The 24,832-nt window shown below is 44.2% G+C and overlaps 1 protein-coding gene across 1 annotated transcript in view; it reads right to left on the minus strand.

Moving 5' to 3' along the window:
• LOC138498716 (uncharacterized) overlaps positions 1–891 on the minus strand; it is a 303,741-nt gene extending 302,850 nt beyond the window's left edge. Inside the window, exon 1 of the mRNA XM_069622358.1 lies at positions 716–891. Within this exon, the coding sequence (XP_069478459.1) occupies positions 716–767 (52 nt within the window). The 5' untranslated portion in view covers positions 768–891. The remainder of the gene's footprint in view (positions 1–715) is intronic.
• Between the last annotated feature and the right edge of the window lie 23,941 nt (positions 892–24,832).

Raw genomic sequence — 24,832 nt, forward strand, 5'->3', positions numbered from 1 at the left:
GAAGAACTTGAGCTTGAGTGCATGTTGGAGGTGGAGTGTGGCTGGTGATGAGTGGGATGTCGCATTTAGCTTGTGAGTGGTGATGAGGTCAGCAGTGTCTGCTGCATGTGGTAGAGCGGGGTGAGCATTGAAGAACTTGAGCTTGTGTGCATTCTGGAGGTGGAGTGTGGCTGGTGATGAGTGGGATGTCGCATTTAGCTTGTGAGTGGTGTGAGGTCAGCAGTGCCTGCTGCATGTGGTGGAGTGGGGTTACCATTGAAGAACTTGAGCTTGTGTGCATTCTGGAGGTGGAGTGTGGCCGGTGATGATTGGGATGGAGGTACATGGGAGTGAAGGGCAGAATGGATGCTTGCGTGAGTGATGGTGGGATGGGAAGGGGCGAGTGAGGTGGGCAACTTCTGTAAGAAAAGTAGATCTAGAAATAGGACTGTCCTGTGCACTTAGGATTCGCCCAGGTTTGCCATCCGACTGTGAAATATTTTAATACCAATCCTTTATTAGGTAGATTTACATTAACTTTAAAAAAAAGCTTCAAACAGATGTTTTGAATATGTTATATATATAGAAAAATATATGAAGCATTTTACAACATACTTCCTCCTTCCAACTCCCCTTTATGCTTTTGCAATCTCACCCCCTAATCCTCACACTGGCTTGTGCCCTGCACACCAGCCCTCAGATAGATCCACAGTGTGTTAAGCAGTGCATGTGTTACCTGTGCCAACCAGGAGGGCAGCGGCCAGGAGCGCGCCACAGAGGACCTTCATCTCTGCAGTGGGAGGGGTGCTGCACTGGTCCAACCAAGCCTTGGTGGGATTGAAGAGTTCTCAGGTGTGTGTGTGAGATGTCTGGTGCTGGTGTGACAGCTTTATATGGCCTCAGAGTGTTGTGGTAACGCTGGGGTTGGAGTCGCATTTGCTCCAGGGAGACAGGTTTTCTGATGGCATGTTTTTAAAAGCATAAGAATGCAGAAAAGAAACAATAGTTATATGCGACCTCTCCAAGCTCCCCCGGGGCAACAGAAGCTTAGCTACAGGGAGGAGGCACGCAAGCACAGGTGCAAGTGCACACATTAGGGTTAATGCACACGAAGGCATCTCTGAATGCTGACCTGCCACTGTAGGGATTCTGGAAGGGATCACTGGAATAGAGCAAAGAGAAAGGAACAGAGCAATAGGGCGCCCTTGTGCAAGTCACCTGTTGGCATCTTCTTGGAACACTTCACATTGTTGGCATCACTGAGCAGAGACTTTGCCCATATTTGATTGAAGCTGAAGATGCCCGGATTCAAGGGAAGATCTGCGCTTAATGACTCCAGTGAAACCTTGGCCCTTAAGGCAGGGCATGGGGATAGGCAGTGCCCACTGTAATGTGAGACTCCAGGGCAGAAACCTATGCCAGAGCTGGCATACAGGGTGATCACAGGTGAGAGCACACACTCCTTCTGCGCTTGCAGAGGGTGTGCAGTGTGGGGGTGTTGCCGCTTAGTGTGTGGCATGTACACCATCTCTGAGGAAGGTATATCAAGTGGGTTGCAGTGAGTTCTCTGTTATGGTAAAGATCACACATTCTCTCTTCTCATAACCCCCCATTATTGAAGTAAAATCCCAGCATTCTGGTGGCCTCTAAGGAGAGAAGATTGATCTTTGCAAGCACACACATACACCAACGTGGAACTATGAAAAGTGTCAAGGACACGGTCTGTCCTTCATTCCAACCCGGATGTCAAGCGCCCATCTCAATACTCAGACCAAGGTATCCCCAACAAGCTGACCGACATGAAGCTCGATGGATTCACGCTTCAACTCTCACCCAGTTCAAAATCTCGATGCTTTACTTTCGACTGCGACCTCTCATTCAAAAAACAGACCGACACAAGACCCCAGCAGCATGGTACCAGCTTGCATGCCTCCACAAATTCAAGCCTTCACACCCTGACCCGAGTTTCAGAAGTGTTTCCAAACTCTGATCCTTTTCCACTCCCACCTGCATCGTGGCAATACCCCACTTGCAAAGGTCCCTGGTGCTCTCTTGACCCCTGTGGAAGGCGTCTAGCATGCTGTAGCATGCCTCTTCACAGGACCATGAAAATGCAACTACTGTGTTTGATGTTATGGAATACCATGTTTACTATACTCTCCTGTATAATGCACCAGATGCTACAGAATACTGTGTTTGCTATACTCTCCTCTATAATACAACAAATGGTATGGAAGATCCATGTTTGCTATACTCTCCTCTGTAATTCACCAGATGGTATGGAATACTGTGTTTGCTGCATTCTCCTCCATAACACACCAAATAATACGGAATACCGCGTTTCCTGTTCTCTCCTCTATAATACACCAGATGGTATGGAATACCGGGTTTGCTATACTCTCCTCTAAATTACACCAGATGATACGGAATACCGTGTTTGCTACACTTTCCTCTATAATACACCAGATGATATGGATTATAGTGTTTGCAGTACTCTCCTGTATAATACACCAGATGGTATGGAATACAGTGTTTGCTGTATTCTCCTCTATAATACAGCAGATGATATGGATTATAGTGTTTGCTGTACTCTCCCCTGTAATATACCAGATGGTATGGAATACAGTTTTTGCTGCATTCTCCTCTATAATAAAGCAGATGATATGGATTATAGTGTTTGCTGTACTCTCCTCTGTAATACAGCAGATGATATGGAATACTGTGTTTGCTACACTCTCCTCTATAATACACCAGATGGTATGGAATAGAGTGTTTGCTGCATTCTCCTCTATAATACAGCAGATGATATGGATTATAGTGTTTGTTGTACTCTCCTGTATAATACACCATATGGTATGTAATACAGTGTTTGCTGTATTCTCCTCTATAATACAGCAGATGATATGGATTATAGTGTTTGCTGTACTCTCCTCTGTAATACAGCAGATGATATGGAATACTGTTTGCTACACTCTCCTCTATAATACACCAGATGGTATGGAATACAGTTTTTGCTGCATTCTCCTCTATAATACACCAGATGGTATGGAATACAGTGTTTGCTGTACTCTCCTCTGTAATACACCAGACGATATGGAATAGTGTGTTTGCTACACTCTCCTCTATAATACACCAGGTGATATGGAATACAGTGTTTGCTGAACTCTCCTCTATAATACACCGTATGATATGGAATACAGTGTTTGCTACACTCTCCTCTGTAATACAGCAGATGATATGGAATACTGTGTTTGCTACACTCTCCTCTATAATACACCAGATGGTATGGAATACAGTGTCTGCTGCATTCTCCTCTATAATGCACCATATGGTATGGAATACAGTGTTTGCTGCATTCTCCTCTATATGCACCGGATGGTATGGAATACAGTGTCTGCTGCATTCTCCTCTATAATACACCAGATGATATGGAATACAGTGTTTGCTGTACTCTCCTCTGTAATACACCAGATGGTATGGAATACAGTGTTTGTTGCATTCTCCTCTATAATGCACCAGATGGTATGGAATACAGTGTTTGCTGTACTCTCCTCTGTAATACACCAGATGGTATGGAATACAGTGTTTGTTGCATTCTCCTCTATAATGCACCAGATGGTATGGAATACAGTGTTTGCTGCATTCTCCTCTATAATACAGCAGATGATATGGATTATAGTGTTTGCTGTACTCTCATCTGTAATACAGCAGATGATATGGAATACTGTGTTTGCTGCATTCTCCTCTATAATACACCAGATGGTATGGAATACAGTGTTTGCTGCATTCTCCTCTATAATACAGCAGATGATATGGATTATAGTGTTTGCTACACTCTCCGCTATAATACAGCAGATGATATGGAATACTGTGTTTGCTGCATTCTCCTCTATAATACACCAGATGGTATGGAATACAGTGTCGGCTGCATTCTCCTCTATAATACACCAGATGGTATGGAATACAGTGTTTGCTGTACTCTCCTCTATAATACACCAGATGGTATGGAATACAGTGTTTGCTGCATTCCCCTCTATAATACACCAGATGGTATGGAATACAGTGTTTGCTGCATTCTCCTCTATAATACACCAGATGGTATGGAATACAGTGTTTGCTGTACTCTCCTCTATAATACACAAGATGGTATGGAATACAGTGTCGGCTGCATTCTCCTCTATAATACACCAGATGGTATGGAATACAGTGTTTGCTGTACTCTCCTCTAAAATACACCAGATGGTATGGAATACAGTGTTTGCTGCATTCTCCTCTATAATAGACCAGATGGTATGGAATACAGTGTTTGCTGCATTCTCCTCTATAATACAGCAGATGATATGGATTATAGTGTTTGCTGTACTCTCCTGTGTAATAAAGCAGATGATATGGAATACAGTGTTTACTACACTCTCCTCTATAATATACCAGATGGTATGGAATAGTGTTTGCTGCATTCTCCTCTATAATGCACCAGATGGTATGGAATACAGTGTCGGCTGCATTCTCCTCTATAATACACCAGATGGTATGGAATACAGTGTTTGCTGTACTCTCCTCTAAAATACACCAGATGGTATGGAATACAGTGTTTGCTGCATTCTCCTCTATATGCACCAGATGGTATGGAATACAGTGTTTGCTGCATTCTCCTCTATAATACAGCAGATGATATGGATTATAGTGTTTGCTGTACTCTCCTGTGTAATACAGCAGATGATATGGAATACAGTGTTTACTACACTCTCCTCTATAATATACCAGACGGTATGGAATAGTGTTTGCTTCATTCTTCTCTATAATGCACCAGCAGGTATGGAATACAGCATTTGCTGCATTCTCCTCTATAATACACCAGATGGTATGGAATACAGTGTCGGCTGCATTCTCCTCTATAATACACCAGATGGTATGGAATACAGTGTTTGCTACACTCTCCTCTATAATACAGCAGATGATATGGAATACAGTGTTTGCTGTACTGGTATGGAATACAGTGTCGGCTGCATTCTCCTCTATAATACACCAGATGGTATGGAATACAGTGTTTGCTGCATTCTCCTCTATAATACACCAGATGGTATGGAATAAGTGTCTGCTGCATTCTCCTCTATAATACACCAGATGGTATGGAATACAGTGTTTGCTGCATTCTCCTCTATAATACACCAGATGGTATGGAATACAGTGTCGGCTGCATTCTCCTCTATAATACACCAGATGGTATGGAATACAGTGTTTGCTGTACTTCCTCTATAATACACCAGATGGTATGGAATACAGTGTTTGCTGCATTCTCCTCTATAATACACAGATGGTATGGAATACAGTGTCTGCTGCATTCTCCTCTATAATACACCAGATGGTATGGAATACAGTGTTTGCTGTACTCTCCTCTATAATACACCAGATGGTATGGAATAGAGTGTTTGCTGCATTCTCCTCTATAACACACCAGATGGTATGGAATACAGTGTTTGCTGCATTCTCCTCTATAATACACCAGATGGTATGGAATACAGTGTCGGCTGCATTCTCCTCTATAATACACCAGATGGTATGGAATACAGTGTTTGCTGCATTCTCCTCTATAATACACCAGATGGTATGGAATATAGTGTTTGCTGTACTCTCCTCTATAATACACCAGATGGTATGGAATACAGTGTGTGCTGCATTCTCCTCTATAATACAGCAGATGATATGGATTATAGTGTTTGCTGTACTCTCCTATGTAATACAGCAGATGATATGGAATACAGTGTTTGCTACACTTTCCTCTATAATACACCAGATGGTATGGAATACAGTGTTTGCTACACTCTCCTCTATAATACAGCAGATGATATGGAATACAGTGTTTGCTGTACTGGTATGGAATACAGTGTCGGCTGCATTCTCCTCTATAATACACCAGCTGGTATGGAATACAGTGTTTGCTGCATTCTCCTCTATAATACACCAGATGGTATGGAATACAGTGTTTGCTGCATTCTCCTCTATAATGCACCAGATGGTATGGAATACAGTGTTTGCTGCATTCACCTCTATAATGCACCAGCTGGTATGGAATACAGTGTTTGCTGCATTCTCCTCTATAATGCACCAGATGGTATGGAATACAGTGTCTGCTGCATTCTCCTCTATAATGCACCAGATGGTATGGAATACAGTGTCTGCTGCATTCTCCTCTATAATGCACCAGATTGTATGGAATACCGTGTTTGCTGCATTCTCCTCTATAATGCACCAGATGGTATGGAATACAGTGTTTGCTGCATTCTCCTCTATAATACACCAGATGGTATGGAATACAGTGTTTGCTGCACTCTCCTCTATAATACACCAGATTGTATGGAATACAGTGCTTGCTGCATTCTCCTCTATAATACACGGCTGGTATGGAATACAGTGTTTGCAGCATTCTCCTCTATAATACACCAGATGGTATGGAATACAGTGTTTGCTGCATTCTCCTCTATAATACACCAGATGGTATGGAATACAGTGTTGATGGTATGGAATACAGTGTTTGCTGCATTCTCCTCTATAATACACCAGATGGTATGGAATACAGTGTTTGCTGCATTCTCCTCTATATGCACCAGATGGCATGGAATACATTGTTTGCTGCATTCTCCTCTATAATACAGCAGATGATATGGAATACAGTGTTTGCTGTACTCTCCTCTGTAATACACCAGATGGTATGGATTATAGTGTTTGCTGCATTCTCCTCTGTATGCACCAGATGGTATGGAATACAGTGTTTGCTGCATTCTCCTCTATAATACAGCAGATGATATGGAATACAGTGTTTGCTGTACTCTCCTCTATAATACACCAGATGATATGGATTATAGTGTTTGCTGTACTCTCCTCTATAATACAGCAGATGATATGGAATACAGCGTTTGCTGCATTCTCCTCTATAATACATCAGATGGTAAGGAATACAGTGTTTGCTGCATTCTCCTCTATATGCACCAGATGGTATGGAATACAGTGTTTGCTGCATTCTCCTCTATAATACAGCAGATGCTATGGAATACAGTGTTTGCTGTACTCTCCTCTGTAATACACCAGATGGTATGGAATACAGTGTTTGTTGCATTCTCCTCTATAATACACCAGATGGTATGGAATACAGTGTTTGCTGCATTCTCCTCTATATGCACCAGATGGTATGGAATACAGTGTTTGTTTCATTCTCCTCTATAATACACCAGATGGTATGGAATACAGTGTTTGCTGCATTGTCCTCTATAATACACCTGATGGTATGGAATACAGTGTTTGCTGTACTCTCCTCTATAATACACCAGATGGTATGGAATACAGTGTTTGCTGTATTCTCCTCTATAATACACCAGATGGTATGGAATATAGTGTTTGCTGTACTCTCCTCTATAATACACCAGATGGTATGGAATACAGTGTGTGCTGCATTCTCCTCTATAATACAGCAGATGATATGGATTATAGTGTTTGCTGTACTCTCCTATGTAATACAGCAGATGATATGGAATACAGCGTTTGCTGCATTCTCCTCTATAATACACCAGATGGTATGGAATACAGTGTCGGCTGCATTCTCCTCTATAATATACCAGTTGGTATGGAATACAGTGTTTGCTGCATTCTCCTCTATAATGCACCAGATGGTATGGAATACAGTGTTTGTTGCATTCTCCTCTATAATACAGCAGATGATATGGAATACAGTGTTTGCTGTACTCTCCTCTGTAATACACCAGATGGTATGGAATACAGTGTTTGCTGCATTGTCCTCTATAATACACCAGATGATATGGAATACAGAGTTTGCTGTACTCTCCTCTATAATACACCAGATGGTATGGAATACAGTGTTTGCTGCATTGTCCTATATAATACACCAGATGATATGGAATACAGTGTTTGCTGTACTCTCCTCTATAATACACCAGATGGTATGGAATACAGTGTTTGCTGCATTCTCCTCTATAATACACCAGATGATATGGAATACAGTGTTTGCTGTACTCTCCTCTATAATACACCAGATGGTATGGAATACAGTGTTTGCTGCATTCTCCTCTATAATGCACCAGATGGTATGGAATACAGTGTCTGCTGCATTCTCCTCTATAATGCACCAGATGGTATGGAATACAGTGTCTGCTGCATTCTCCTCTATAATGCACCAGATGGTATGGAATACAGTGTTTGCTGCATTGTCCTCTATAATACACCAGATGATATGGAATACAGTGTTTGCTGCACTCTCCTCTATAATACACCAGATGGTATGGAATACAGTGTTTGCTGCGTTCTCCTCTATAATACACCAGATGATATGGAATACAGTGTCGGCTGCATTCTCCTCTATAATACACCAGATGATATGGAATACAGTGTTTGCTGTACTCTCCTCTATAATACACCAGATGGTATGGAATACAGTGTCGGCTGCATTGTCCTCTATAATACACCAGATGATATGGAATACAGTGTCGGCTGCATTCTCCTCTATAATACACCAGATGATATGGAATACAGTGTTTGCTGCATTCTCCTCTATAATGCACCAGATGGTATGGAATACAGTGTCTGCTGCATTCGCCTCTATAATACACCAGATGATATGGAATACAGTGTTTGCTGCATTCTCCTCTATAATACAGCAGATGATATGGCATACAGTGTTTGCTACACTCTCCTCATTAATATACAGACGGTATGGAGTATAGTGTTGGCTCCCCTCTCCTCTACAATACACCAGGGGATTTCCCTGCATAAGAGTGGGGTTTTATTCAGTTCTGATGCCAGATGTGCAGGGAGTGCAGTGGCCTCTTGCAGGACTGTATTAGCATGTTTGGCGATTGCCAGAATCTGCAAGGAGTGGAATCCCCTTCTCAGCACAGCTGTGTAATGAGCTTGTTAACACTTATTTTGTGGAAACAAGAATTGGATCAGAACAAGGTCACACAATGCATGCACTTATGTAAGGCTTGGACTATATATGAATAATATTTGTGAAGTGTGAAAGTAGCAATAAAGCGCTGTACCCAGCGTTACACGTAGGGTGTAGGCTGCTGTTATGTTATGTAAATGTATGGAGCGCACAACTGCCCAAAGGTATCGTGGCGCTATCCAGGGTCCACTCAACAGCCCATACACTCTATTACTCCTTACACGAATAGACGCGTCTTTAAAGATCGGCAGAAGAGTAAGTGATCCTCTGTCGCCCGTAGTGGAAGAGATTTCCAACACCTAGCTGCAACAACAGAGAAAGCACGACCCCCCAATTCGAGAGAGATGTACACGGGGAACAAAAATGGTGTATGACTCGAGGAAGCAAATGAGGCCGGTTGGGGACGTACGGGAGAATCCTTCTCTGCAGATATTCTGCACCATGACCGTAGAAGGCTCAGTGTACAATGCACATAGATTTGAACTCTCTGAGCCACAGGAAGCCAGTGAAGCTGCCGCAGGGCTGGCGAAAGATGAGCATAGAGTAGGGAGTACCTACGACCATTCTAGCGGACACATTCTGCAGTACTTGCAGGTGGTGGATCAGATATGTAGGTGTTAGGATTAGCCTTCCTTTCTATGGTTTGTAAGGGAAGGAGGTGTTAGGATTAGCCTTCCTTTCTATGGTTTGTAAGGGAAGGAGGTGTTAGGATTAGCCTTCCTTTCTATGGTTCACCTTCTGTATGCTGTAAGTATGTGGTGATGTCATTAGTGGAATGCATGAGCTAGCTTGGAGTGTTTGTGTATGAATGGGTTCTAACCCAGGCAGTTGATCTAAGGAAGCCTGGGTGGTGGGAGCCAGTGGGTTTCTCTCATGATTTCCTCCTATCTCCTATGGACTTGATGAGACCTGATTTGTACCTGTAACTGAAGAACCTGAATAAAGCAACCATTAAGCATACCTGCAACTGTATCCTGTTTATATCACTATGACCCAGACCGGGTCATAACAATTGGCGACGAGGTCTGGTCTTGGAGGGGACTGGAGATGGATGGACCCTGAAGGCAACAAGGCAACAGGTACCTGTGTGTGTGTGGTCCAGGATAAAGAGAAAGGAGATACTGCTGTGGGGGGTGCAGAGCAGGAGGGAAGCTCAAGTGAGAGACTGTACAAGGAGAGGGAACCCACTGCCCCCCATGGTCCAAGAAGAGTCCCACCACCCAGGGCTGAGAAAATGACAGTGCCTTGGTAGGCAAGGACAGCCACCCAGGGCTGAGGAACTGTTGGTGCACTGGGAGGAGCAAGGCGAAGCACCCTGTGCAGGGTATAGAAGGATGCCTGCTGAGGCACGCAGGGGCAACAAACAGTGGCACCCAGGGAGAATTCAGAGAGACAGTTTTGTGAGGCAGCTCGCCTATGCATTCATGGATGTGCTTTAACGTGGTGTGGTCTGAGAAAGGGAGGACCAGCAAGGTGCTTGATGTGCCCAAAGACTGATCTAGTGTGAGTTGTTGGCTCGCCATATCTGTGAAGTCCCAGGGGTCGCCTGAGCTACAGTGTCAGCCGTGGCATGCTTTGAGCAATGACATGTTACACCACTCCAGCTGATAGAAGGAATTGTGTCATCATGATTTTCGAGTGAAGCATTGGGAGTGCTTCACAATGGGTGTTGTGCAGTGCCGGTCTGGGCAATGACCTCAGCTAGCTGCAGTGACAGTTGGCCGGAGAGGTCTGTGTGCTCCTGAGCTCGTAGTGGCACTGATGATGTCATTGGACTGCTGTGAGGTATGGCAGATGAGTAGAACGTCCATCCAGAGCGTTTCAAGGGAAGCGCTTATGCTGTTGTTTAACCATCAGAGGAATGCACCCAGCAGCGTGGTGAACGTTATGACGTGTACAGGGGAGCCGTTTTCAGTTCCGACTTGGAACATCCTTTGTTTACATTGCTCAGGCTTCGCTATTGTGATTTGATGCGTCCATGAAGAAGAAAGAAGAAGAGGAGAAGTTTTTATTTCACACGCAGCATTTGAAGTTTTCATAGTCCTGCTTTTTGTCAGCGTTTGACTCGTGTCTCAGTGCCAGCTTCATTGGTATGGCGCGCATGAGATGTGCGCTTATTCATAGCTTCGTAGAGTATATTCACATAATGTTTTATGTGAGTGAAGTACGGAGCTGCAGAAAATAGTAAGCATTGCTGCGCTGGGATAGAGAATTTAATCCAATGGTTGTGTATTTTGTTTGGGAAAGAGTAATGGAAGGAGTAAAAAAAAAAAAAAAAAAAATGGACATGGGTTATTCACATTAGCCTGCTGTTTATCTTGGCATTATGCATTTTGCAAATATGTTCTTTCTGTGTACTAGATTTGAAACAACAGAGATTAATGGGTACATAAATTCGTACATAAATTCATGGTGAAACAGCGTATGGATGGATGGATGGATGAAAGATTGAATGCAAGGCAGTGATGGAGTGCTAACGTCTTGTTTTAAAAGCCATTAGTATAACCTTTTGAAGTTGCAGGAAGGTTATGTTGCAATGCGGCAACGGAGACTTTTAGAATGCTACAAGAAGTTTTTATTACAGGGTTATATTTACAGTGATGTTGTTTATACACGGGATGAATGGAGTTGTGTGCAGCATGATGTGATTCCATTTTTTGGTGATATTCATTTTATGCTTCCTGACTTGTTTTAGCTTTTAACCATCTTGAGGATTTGCAGCTTGTAAAGTTGTACATGAAAGGGCAGCATGGACTTTTAGATGGTGTCTCTACAGTTGTTTCAGAGGCATGTCATGATTGAAATGTTATATTGCTATCTGATGTATTAAGCACGTGATTTGATTTGGAGTGTGGGTAGGGCCCTGCCCACACCCCTCAAGTTTCTTCCGGTTGTAACCAAGATGTTGTTGCTTGATTGTCTGAGTGGTGAAGTTTCACGACTGTGTGAGGTTGCATCGGGTGCATGTAACCAGTGTGATGTGTGCGTGCACTAACTGGTTGTGGCTAGTCAAGAGGCTCTGCGGAGCCATGATAGTGATTCGTGTGACTAGTGTAGTCTGGTCAAGCAGCTCTGTGGAGTTTTGATAGTGATTTGTGTGACTAGTGGTAGTCTGGTCAAGCGGCTCTGCAGAGTCATCATGGTGAATTGTGTGACTAGGGGTAGCCTGGTCAAGCGGCTCTGCGGAGTCATGATAGTGAATTGTGTGACTAGTGGTAGTCTGGTCAAGCGGCTCTGCGGAGTCATGATAGTGAATTGTGTGACTAGTGGTAGCTGGTCAAGTGGCTCTGCGGAGTCATGTTGGTGAATTGTGTGACTAGTGGTAGTCTGGTCAAGCGGCTCTGCGGAGTCATGATAGTGAATTGTGTGACTAGTGGTAGCTGGTCAAGCGGCTCTGCGGAGTCATGTTGGTGAATTGTGTGACTAGTGGTAGTCTGGTCAAGCGGCTGTGCGGAGTCATGATAGTGAATTGTGTGACTAGTGGTAGTCTGGTCAAGCGGCTCTGCGGAGTCATGTTAGTAATTTGTGCGGCTCTGCAGAGTCATGATAGTAATTTGTGTGGCTTTGCGGAGTCATGATGGTAAATTGCGTGGCTCAGAGGAGTCAGGGTAGTGATTTGTGTGGCTCAGAGGAGTCAGGATAGTGTTTTGTGCTGAGCCATGATGGTGAGTGATTGATTATTATTGTTTTTACTTGAAGTGTTGCTTCTGGGGTCATCCTGGATTTTGTTCTGGGTGGTTCTGGGAGCATGGCAACAGAACATCTTGGTAGTGGGGTTACCTGGTTGTTTTTAGTAGCTATGAGGGCTCGAGGTATCTGGCCAACACCTCGAGGAAGTATGGTGGTATGGTTGACTGGTTCTCCACTGGTTGCCTTTGTTGTGAGTGTTGCTATGAATGTTGAGTGGTTGAGGATGAGTCAGGTGAGTGTGTTTTGGTTGATTGGAGGCGCCTGTCTCTTTAGTTGCCATGAGTCTATGGTCTGGTGTAGTAGGTTAGACATGTTCCTTGTAGATGTGTAGCGGACTTCGTGCCAGCCCGTATAGGTGGCCGTTTGTGCTCAGGTGTGGCAGCCCTGAGGTCTACCAGTGGCAGTGGTGGACGGGAGGTGGTTTGTTTTCCTCAGGTTGCGTATGGAATGCTGGTTAGTAGCCCAGAGGGGCAGGTCTGTGCTCCAGCGTGGCAGGCTGGTGACCCGTTGGTGGCGGCGATGGGTGGAAGGTGATGTGTGATTTCTTGAAGGACAGAAGTTTTGTTGTTTAGTTGGTGGGGTGCCACTACTGGATTGTTAGTTACGCCTGTTTGTCCAGCTGTTAATTTCTTGGTCTTTTAGAGTGACTGGCAGGGCTTCCAATGGGTAGGTGTGATGATCGCTTTAGGTCACGGTGTGCTTGAGGTGTGAGACTGGATTGTTTGGGATTGTAACGGAAGGAGGTGTTAGGATTAGCCTTCCTTTCTATGGTTTGTAAGGGAAGGAGGTGTTAGGATTAGCCTTCCTTTCTATGGTTTGTAAGGGAAGGAGGTGTTAGGATTAGCCTTCCTTTCTATGGTTCACCTTCTGTATGCTGTAAGTATGTGGTGATGTCATTAGTGGAATGCATGAGCTAGCTTGGAGTGTTTGTGTATGAATGGGTTCTAACCCAGGCAGTTGATCTAAGGAAGCCTGGGTGGTGGGAGCCAGTGGGTTTCTCTCATGATTTCCTCCTATCTCCTATGGACTTGATGAGACCTGATTTGTACCTGTAACTGAAGAACCTGAATAAAGCAACCATTAAGCATACCTGCAACTGTATCCTGTTTATATCACTATGACCCAGACCGGGTCATAACAGTAGGCTGGGCTAAATATAGCAAATTACAATACTGCATACAGTCAGCACCAGTGCAGTTATCACTGGTGCCTGAAACTCTAAGGGATGAGTAGGGGGAACAGATGAGGAGGAGAGGTGTAGCGGGGGTGAAATGGCGATTAGTGAGATGTTCTTTGAAGAGTCAGGTCTTCAGGTCCTTCCTGAAGCAAAGGAGGCCTTATAGTGGAGAATAATGGAGAGTCACATGATGGAGGCGATTGGCTCAAAGGATGGGGGCAGTTCCACTGGTGGGGGTCAATGGCCCTTGGCATAAAGATGTGAGGCAGTAAATGACAGGAATATCCCTGGTGTAGAGCCTGACCTTGCCCGTAGCCTTACCATCTCTACTAAATTGATATTGTACCCAATGTATTACCACTTTAACAAATATATATATATATATATATTTTAAAGGTATTGCCTTGTTTACAGGGATAAACGTTGCACTTGTAAATATAATAATGCACACTGGGGCCTCTGATTCCCAAAGTGCCAGTGGAAAGGATGGACGCTGGGTATTTCTGGAATCGCTTTTGGTTTTTATTCAGATAATCTGACAATGGAAAGCAGGAATTATCCAGGATCACACTTCTGATTGTAATCCTGGGAATCTCCTGGATAGTTCAATAATGTACCCGAGACTCTGGAATAGATTCTGCTCACCTAAATGTGGGTGAAATGGAAATGCGTGCACTCAAGTGTCACACACTGCCCCAGGGATGCATTCCAAGGCTGTGCTGGGAGGAGAAAGGCCATTGCTTTTAATCTCTGGTTTCTACTCGTTTACAGGAAGTCAAGTGACACCTTGGCATGTTCAGATGCTCATCACCAAGACACCCACAGCATCCACACTGCATACCACAGTGTTTGACACTTTAATAATATACCACCATGAGTATTGCCTAGGAACCAACAACAATTCTAGACAATGTCATAGCAAATCCACATAAGGAGCGAACACAGCCAGCGAGCCTTCTCTCAAGATCCGATTGGGGAGACCTCCTCCCCTCGAACAAAGGTTTGAAAAATGTGGCAGAACGGTTCAGTTTACATGCATGTATGTACCTGTATTGATATTTAACAGCTATATGTTAGTTCCTGATGTCAGAGGGCACCACGACCCACCCTCAGAAGGGAAGCTGAATAAAACTGAAAGCCTTGGGGTGAAAATGAAGGAAGAGGTCTTAGGAACAGCCGCTCTATCAATCTTAGAGATGCCAGAGAAAAGCATAATGGGCAGGGGGCACTTGAAACCCCAGTGACTGGGAGTGACTTTCCTTTGAACTCCAGAGCTGGTTCGACATCCTGGGACCTTAAGCAAGGATTTGCTCTATGATGATACTATGGAAACCACTGACTAACGTTGAGGCGCTGCCCTTGCGACCACAGGGTTGAAAGGTGGAGGGGCAGTGCCAGGACCAGACAGAGAAACAAACAAGGGCGTAAACCCTGAATGGACCACCCCAAGATGACATGAAGCTCTTTACACGCTGAGGCCGAGTCATGCATCCAATCACAAGTGGCTCAGCTCAATATCATTTCATGCGGTCAATTTAATATTTTAAATGCTGTGGACTGAGAAAATGTTTACACAAAATGTCTTTTAAAGTGCTAGTGTGGCAGTATACCAAATATGATTTCCCTTTGATAAAACCCTATGACAGACACATAGTGTACTCCTGTGCACTGCTGCCTCAGTAATCTGATGGCAGTGCCTGTCCTACAGTGGCACAGAGCAGAATCAGATCACAGGTGCCCTCTTGACAGCTGCAGTGACATCCAAGTCTCTGCAGTGAAGGGGCTGCATTTAAAATATGCACCCTGCTCCAAAAACTGCATAACGCTGAGTATTCTATCCTGATGGCATGTTAAACTGTAAAAATAAGTCATACCTGATTTAGGGTAGGGTGGCCAGCATCTGTCATAGTATTATCCCAGCCACATTATATTGATACCACACATGTGTCAGCCCAATGGGCCCAGTTCAGCTGTGGCAGGGTTATGTGTATTCATTCCAGACGAGGCTCCTCCACCAATGGCAAGGCGGTAGCCTTTCTTTATTCTTATCCAGTGGAAGCTGGCATGGGAACAGGAAGAGATTCTCCTCATCGGCACACCTGCACACTCTTATCCTGTCACTTTCTGGCTGGCCTCCCTTGGCCCTCTTCCTGCTGCCAACTGCGAGGCTAAGAACCTTGGGGTCCTCTTCGACTCCACACTCTCCTTTTCTCCTCACATTGCCGACATCTCTAAGATGTCAAACTACCAACTCCACCTCCTCAGAGGTATTCTTCCTTTCCTCTCCTTCCCCCAGAAGCTTACTGTCTCTAGAGCTCTGGTTCTCTCTAGGTTGGACTACTGCAACAGCCTTTTTCTAAATCTGCCTGCTTCGACTCTCCGCCCTCTGCAGCTCATCCAGAACAGGACTGCGAGACTTGTCCTTGGCCTCCCTGACACACTGAAACTTGAGGAGAACCATCTGCGGTTCCAGAAACACCTCAAGACTTTCCTCTGTGCCTCTGCCTTTGCTCTGCCTCTCCCCTGCTAATATGTCTGCTTCTGCACCGTGCAACTGGCTACCCTATGATTTTGGGCACAGGTCCCTGCCCACCCAGCCACACACCTGCACTTCCTGCAGGCAACCCTTGCACTTGGATCAGTTTCTGTAACACTACAGTCCCCTTACTTCACTTATCAGACACCCCTGGTCTGCGCTTTAAATCTTGCACTTGCCGCCTTGCTGGCTGCACTACCAGTTGTTGTTTTATCCCTTGCTCAGCACTTTCCACTTCTCCCCTCTCCCTTGCACTCCCCCCTTCCCTCTCCCCTGCACGTGCGCATTCTCAATGTTATTGGGCCTAGTAAGATTGTTGTTTTGTCCTCCCTCGTTCCTCTCCCTTGCCTCGTCAAGCTCTGAAACACTTATTAAAATATCATATCATAACAGTAATGAAAGGGCCCACCCATTCACAACGGGCTTGGCCTCACACTAGGGTGAATACATCTCTAAAGGCCTTTGATTCCATCGAGAACAGAAGGGGTGGTGTTAATGTAGCCAGAGAGGCATCTGTACAGCGGAGGAAGACTTCCACCATATTGTGTTTCCCTGCCTCTCTCTCTCCTTCCTGCCCCCTCCCCCTCTCCCTTCCTCTTGAGGAAAGCCCTTTGGCTGTGATGTCAGAAAGGCAAAGTTCACTCATTTAAAGAACAGGGATTTGTTGACAGGTGGATACTGCCAGTCGCACACCCCAATATCACACTGGTGACAACGCTACTCCCTAATGCCAACAATACCGTCCCGAAACCAGTAAAACAGGACGGTACAGCAGGAAATGGACCTAATGTAAATAAAGATGGTGCGAATAAGCAAACCCACAGCAAAATGACACACGTGCATGCAATATACACGAAGTATATATGCACTCACCATGAAGAAGGAACACTGGGACAAATATGCATTTACACACGAAGCATATCAATTGCCTCCATTTAGACATGACGAACACTAACATAAGCCATGCATGTGCTGAACGCAACATGAATGGCACTCGAATATAGCTCACTAACCTAGAAACGCAAAATTACTGATCAGCCATCTTTTTCAAAATGGAAGCAGCAGCACGCATTGAAGTAAATGAGAAGCATCATGGCTTCATGAAAACCCACAATGCTGAATTCACTGAAACATATATCCGTGCAGGGTACAGACAGTAGCTACGCAGACCCAGCCAAGGTTACTGAGAAATGAGGGCGGGTCCGGACGACTCAGAGAAAAAACAAGATTATAATTCCCAAAGCACATGCCATATATTCTTAGATTCATTAAAAGGCCAGCTGCAGAATATTATAAGATAAATACGTCATAGGCAATGGATCAAGCAAGTCTCTACTGGTAATAAAAACCATGACAATCATAATAAAATTAACTAAAATCCCCATAAATGCAGGGCAAAATAAATCCAAATGCGGTCACATCACTCATGACACAACTAGAAGAGCACTGTCTATGTATTAGCCACAGACACAGATAGAGCACCTGGCTCAACTCCTAGTGCATACCCCCAGATGTGTGGTGCCATGCAAGGACAACTACAGAGGAATCACCCTGGCCCATGGCCTGGGATTAAGGAATGGTATCTTTTTTAATTGAAAGGAAAGCAGTCCGCTGACCTCTCTCCCCTTACTCCCATTTTGGCTCATGTGTTGACGACTTGTCCGTTGCCCAAGGTTGGTCAGTAGAAAGCCAACCAATCAGGACACTCAATGAGAGGCCACCCAGTATATGTTGCACCGACCAATTGCACATTTTAGATTAGACATGTATTCACTATTATCAATTTAAAGGTTGTCTTAGGATAAGCCATCAGATATGCAGTAACCAATTAAAAGACTACCCCATATATAATGCATATATAGTCACTTCCCCCAACCAATCCCCGTACCCATTAGGTTTTTTAAAACTAATATTGCAATATGACATCAGTGATGATGACATTCTGGTTATATTCTGTTGTTTTTCATTAAAACCTTTGCTAGTCGCAAGATTCAAAGATGCTGTCCCTCCTTTATGTTGATTGTTAATAAAGAAGGTTTTGCCGTTCGCTTTGACTATTTCCGTTATTGAGTGCAGGATTTCCCAGCCTCTCATTTCAGCTTAAACTGGATTTTTCCGTCTTAACATATGGTAGCAGAGTTGATGTTTGGGCAGAGCACTTGAATTGTCGAAACTCCATGCCTTGGCCCAAAGACTGCAATGCGACTTGTGGAGATTGGTATCACACGTCAATAGAGAAGTTGATAGGAGCCCCCTAGAATACATTCCTTTCCAATGTCTACAGGATGCCCCGCTGGCTGTATGGGGATATTCGATACTGAAGGCCCTTTGCTGATAAACAGATCTAAGTATATAGCATTGGCCTGGCAAAACAGAAATGGGGGGAGGACATTGTTTGTATATTGGGGGCTCCTCGCCAGCGTAGCAATCCATCCCCCAAAGCTCAGGGATTATACCCATTATGAGAATTAAAAGCAGCAGCAGGATGCACTAACCCCACATATGCACCCCCCCATATACTCAGGAGGATACCCATTCGTCCCGGGAGGACAGCTCAGCGGTAACGTGCTAGCCTTGGAAACAAGATGACACAAAGCAACACAGCTTCGATCCCCGGTCCGTGCTTAGAAACCTCTGGGTATTAAGCACGTTATAAATACGCAACTAAGACATCATTTTGTAACATCGCCTCGATGCCCCCGAGTTGTGTGAGCACCTTAAAAATGCAAAAAAATTATAATAATACCTGTTAAGACACTATGAATAGAGAAATAAAAAACAAACAAAGACCAGTGTTCACATGCATGGAATATGATGAGCTCTGTGCATTGCAGGTAAAGTTGGTAGAAGCTGAGGATGAGGTTCGGAGAGCGAGAGGCAGGCATAGTAACAGAGACAAGATGGGGATGGTGCCGAATAGAAGGGTAGGAGGACAGATAATGCTTAAACTAGATGAAAAGGACATGAACAATTTTAAAGAAAGAGAACGGGAAGTCAGAGAAAGGCAAGAGAAGGAAGAGCAGGAGGAGAGCGAAAAAGAACAGAAAAGAGGTGAGACAAGGAAAGAATGAATGAAGAAGAGTTAAAAAGAGAAAAGAATAGAGAGGCAAACAGAGAAGACGAACAGATGAGATTAAGGGAGAAAGGGAGAGACTGAGAGATGAGGAACAGGAAAGAGGTAGAAGGAAGGAGGAAGAGAGGGACAGAGAAAGTTAATGAGAAATAAAAAAAAACAGAGAAATACAGAGAAGAGAAGTTGAGGATTTTATCAAGCGACATATGCTCCCAGACAAGAACCGGGGACAGGAACAATGAGAAAGAGAGAGGAGTTTAGAAAGATACCGCAAGGAGGTAGATGAGATCTTTAGACAGCATATCTTTCCAGATGAAGGAGAAGGGGCCATACGAAACAGGGTTAGTAGCTTGTACAGGAGCAGAAGAGATAGCTCTCACAACATGATGGAGAGTATGAAAGGGTCTCCGCACATGGGGAGAAGGAGCATACTGGAATAAACGACGTGTGGAACGCATAGGTCGGGTCCCATCTGAAGACTAGACTTCAAAGACAGGGAAGATGATGAGGGGGCTGAATGTGATGTTACTACATTTGAAGATGAAGAAAGAGAGGAAGGAGAGGAAACTCCCTTCTATAAGCATGGGTGTAGGGAAAGAGAATGCATGATTATATCTGGAAGAACCAGCGAGGAGGGCAGAGCCCACCCAATATGGTAAACCTCCGAAAAAGTGATTAAGCAGTTCAGAGATTAAAACCCTGTATGTATACAGGTTGAGAGGTTTACCAAGACTGAAGAGAGTTAGTAGGACAGACGCAGTAACAAAGAAAATGGGCACAGGTGCAATTAGACTGTTGCCCTTATTAGAGAAAGGAGCAGGACTGCCACAATATATTCCATGGCCACAAATGGACAGACATAATTTGGTTTAGAAATTCCCTCCTCTGACCTCTGGGGCGTGCAAATAGATGTACGTATTAGAAAGAATGACAGCTGGGATGACGTCAGTAGTAGGTGACATGAAAAGCTTGCTTGCTGTTATATTGGGGGAGAGGTCAGATGACATTTGGACATTGGAGGGCTTTCCTGGCGTGACTGTGCAAAAGATTGACCATGACAGAGCAGCCTTTAATAATTGTCGAGGTAACATGTAGAGGGCACTCAGGGTCTAATATCCAGACTCACCAGACATGAGCACTATTGTGACGCATAAAGTGAGATCTGATGAAGATCCGATGGTGTATATTCAGGAGATTCAGGTAAAATGGCAGCTCAAAACCAGAGAGCCATGGGACAATAAAATAAAACAATCATTTATCATGTTTTATGCCAAAGGCTTCCCGAAACAGTGCAAAGACAGTTGAAAAGGATTTTGGGGATGGAAGCAAAGCCATGGGCAGGAATTCAATTGACTATTGTTCACCATTGTAGATTCAAATAAGGGAAGGACAGAAAGAAAGAGGAGGAGAGGAAGATGGAGGAAGCAAAACTAGTGCATAAGCAATGTTCAAAACTCTCAATGTAAGTGGCAGCATTGACCAATGGAGGAGATGTCTTTAATATACAAGGGGCACAACAGATACAATGGCCAGCAAACAGGAATTTTGCAGGAAGAGGAGAATATAATTATTACCCGTGTAGGGGGTACACATTTCAGGCACCATGGGGAGGAGTATTCAATAGAGAGCAACCCAGTTTTGGGGAGCAGACACAGCAATGTTGGACATGTGGTAAAATGGGGCACATCTCCTGGGCATGCAGAAGCAGTGGGAGGGATGCAGCAAAACTAGCAAGAGACATACACAAGAGGGGGGACAGCGTACCTACCCCCATACAGTACAGAACCACCCAAGTATTATGCTCAGGATCACACACAGTATCAGATATCAACACCACAAATACGACCAGCACAGCAAGGAATGCCAACCTACATGCAACCCGCAGCACTACAAGCATAGCAATCTGCCATGCATCACGTCCCTATGCCTACTAATGTCCCTACTGCATGCACACCCACCTCCACCTCTGGACCACATGCAGGACAGCAGCAGCTTGGGGTCTGCTTGTCTCGTGCATGGACTGGTACCAATCATCATATGAGGAAATCATTTCCATATCATTTGGGACGACTACATCCATTTCTATACTGGCAGCTTCCTTGGTGCATTGTCAGGCAGAGTCAGGCGTCCTGATACCCGGAAGTCACGTTCGCTTCTGGACCACGTGACAAGAAAGGCCCGCTCACGTGACACATCCACGGATCACGTGTCACGGAAGCGCTGCTCACATTACACCGCTTCCATAGCAACGGGATAAAAGCCAGGATTCCGCGCTCACACAGTGCTTCACAGCTGCTCTTACTGGCACTGTTTGGCATTTCTTCACAACCTTGATTCCTGGCTCAATCTTAATCACAGACTACGAACAACGGACCCCCTTTTGTCTTTCCCTTCTGTTTTGGCACCTCTCGAACGGAACTCTTTGTTGCCTCGAGCCACAGACTATTCATTTGGACTCCTTCTGCTCAAGCCCTTGGATTTGTTATTACCTCCGAACTTACCTGGATTACAAATCAGACACACAGACTTCTAGTGGCACTCCCCTTGCTGCAGCGCTTCTTGCTTCTTCCTCCATTTAGTCTCGAGTGCCATTCAAAGCATCTACAGGTACTTCCAGTGATTGGTACATAAGAGCATGAAGTGGTGACCTACCATTGCTATCCTACTGTGGACACCCATACCATACACTGAGGGTACTCATCCCAACGCCCACCACGTGCCTTGCTCCCGAGGTCCTAGTTTGGTTAGAGTTGACACTCCTTCCACACTTAGGTAAGCTATTTCTCTGACACTATCAGCTGTCCTTAAATTGTGTTACATATTGGTGTTTGTGCTAAATGCTTGTTTGCCTTACAGCGGCCTTAGGGTTTCCGGTGTTCCGTGGTTCCAGCGTTCCAGTACCTATCACCTGTGGCCTCAGAGATTGCACAGAGAGTCATTTTGTATCTCCCTGTTTGGTTCTTGGGGACGGAGGCCTTTGTAATCTACACGACTATCAAGTCTTGACACAATCACCAATGTATGCACAGCAAGCCCTGATGAAGATATGGCAAATACCAGTGCAGACACAGCAAGCACCTGCACAGACAGTTACTAGTACAACAGAATGCAGTACCACCATGGTATGCTAACACATTGACACAGGCACCAACACGCAGGACAGGAGGTGTGACAGTAGTTGGCGGGAATCCTTTCACTGGCACAGGACTGGAAATGTATCCACAATAGGACTTGATGTATTCCATCCTATCTGATACACCAGACCCAAAAAAGGAACCGAGGATCGGGGTAACAATAGGTGACAAAACATTTTCCTTTTTAGTGAATACCGGGATGACCCAATCCTGTGTTAGAGAAAGAAGGTACCCAATGTCAGGCATTGCCATTAACTCACACGTTATTTCTCTGGCAGCAAGTACGGTTCCTTTTACTGACGACTTGCCTATCCCCATATGAGAACACAATCTTTCCATGCCATTATTATATTCCCGCAAGAGACCAGTCAACATACTGGGGAGAGATTTGATGAGCAAACTAAACATGATGATATATTTCACTGACCAGCGGATAATTTGTTCAACCCCAGGGGTTCATTATGTAAATGCACACAAATTCATAACAGCGTTCTATGGCAGTAAACACCATTGAACCTGGAAGAGTTCCTTTACAGAGTACAAATATTATTAGCATGGCTCCCAAGAATACAGGGTAGAATATTACGATTGCATACTGAATTTGTATTCAGAACAGAAGTACCCATGGATGAGGAGGAAGGGCAAGTGATCACAATAGAGCTAGAAGCAGTAATTATCAGAAAAGACAGGGTGATTTTGCATGGAGTTGATGAAGAAGGAATAAACTGGAGGACAGTGTTAGCTCTTGATGAGGGGCACAGACTGATTGATCTGATAGATGTAGACGTGTTCACATATGACAATTCAGACAATGAAGTACTATTTGATGTAAGTCTCACATATCGGCAAAAAATTGAAAACAGAGGAGTACCCCAGAAAATGTCACTAGTAAAAAAGATACTGACCTTCCGCAAGGAAGATTTGGCAGGGGTACCAAGCATATTATGGACCAGCAGTCCATATGACATTGGTCTATTGAAAGGAGTGTGGGGCGGTCAAAATAAAATTAAAGCAATGAGCCATTTTACCTTGACTGAAACAGTATCCCATGTTGAGAGTAGCTGATGAGGGTATTTATGACACCAATGCTGCCCTCATGAGACAGGGAATATTAGTGCACTCAGAATCCCCATGCAACATGGCTGTGTATCCAGTGAAAAAAGGCCATGGGGGTCATGGAGATTTATTTAGGATCTGCGCCCTCTGACAATATAGTTGAAGCTGAGTTCCCATTGGTCCTGAATCTAGCTTCAATATTGTGTAATATCCCACCCACAGCCAAATATTTCAGCGACTGACTTAAAGAAGGCCTTCTTTTCCATCCCACTCCATGAAAAGTCGAAGAGAAGTAATTCTCTTCATCGGGGTATATTGCTTTACAGGGTCTGCGAATAAACATAAGATAAATAATTGTTAGTGAGGTGGACTTACAAGAGTTTAACAGCAGAATATCTGGAATATAGGCTTGATTATTCATCTCTTTCATTCTGGAATCAATCGTAATGTCGATGACAGTGCAGTCTCGATGCTCATTCTTCCTGGACATATTTTGTAATTTTAGAGCTTAAAGACCATTGATTTTACATACTGAGAGTGACTCATTAACACATTGGAGATTGGAGTGTGTTGTGATCCATCTACTATAGACCCATGCTACATTACCCAGTTTTTATAGTACAATCATTGCATATATATATATATATATATATATATATATATATATATATATATATATATATATATATATATTGAACATGTACAGCAGTGCACACGGTCCTCAAGCATCTAGGCACTAGTTACATTCAGTGCAAAGTGATATTATACAAAGTGCAGGCCCACACATAGGGGTTTCATAAAGCAGGTGGTTTTTTTAAGGCAAGACCTGGCAGATCACACTTCATGGTACAGATACACAAAGGGCACAATCATGGAGAGTGCACAGTCTGGTATAGCCTCGCCTCATGGAATGGGGGGCTACATCAGGTGTACAGAAACGCAGTGCGGTATGTTGTTATGTAAACCGTGTTAGGTTTCAAGTCAAGTTAGGTGTGTTATGGGCAGGTTCAATTACATGGACAGTACAGGGCCGCAGTTCAGGTGTGTTTTCCAACAGGTTGGCAATCAGGTAGGTAGCAGCCAAGTTAAATTAAGTATATATCATTGAGCTGCCAAACAAATCTAGTTTGGGAGGAATGGGTGCACGCATAGTACAAGGTCATAGGTCAATCTGGTGTGTAACAGACACATTAAGGTGCATGTACAGCACTAAGTTGCAGGTTAGGTTCGG

This window comes from Ambystoma mexicanum, chromosome 5q, assembly GCF_040938575.1.
Source record: "Ambystoma mexicanum isolate Mex_15411 chromosome 5q, UKY_AmexF1_1, whole genome shotgun sequence".
In the NCBI taxonomy this organism is placed as follows: Eukaryota; Metazoa; Chordata; class Amphibia; order Caudata; family Ambystomatidae; genus Ambystoma; species Ambystoma mexicanum.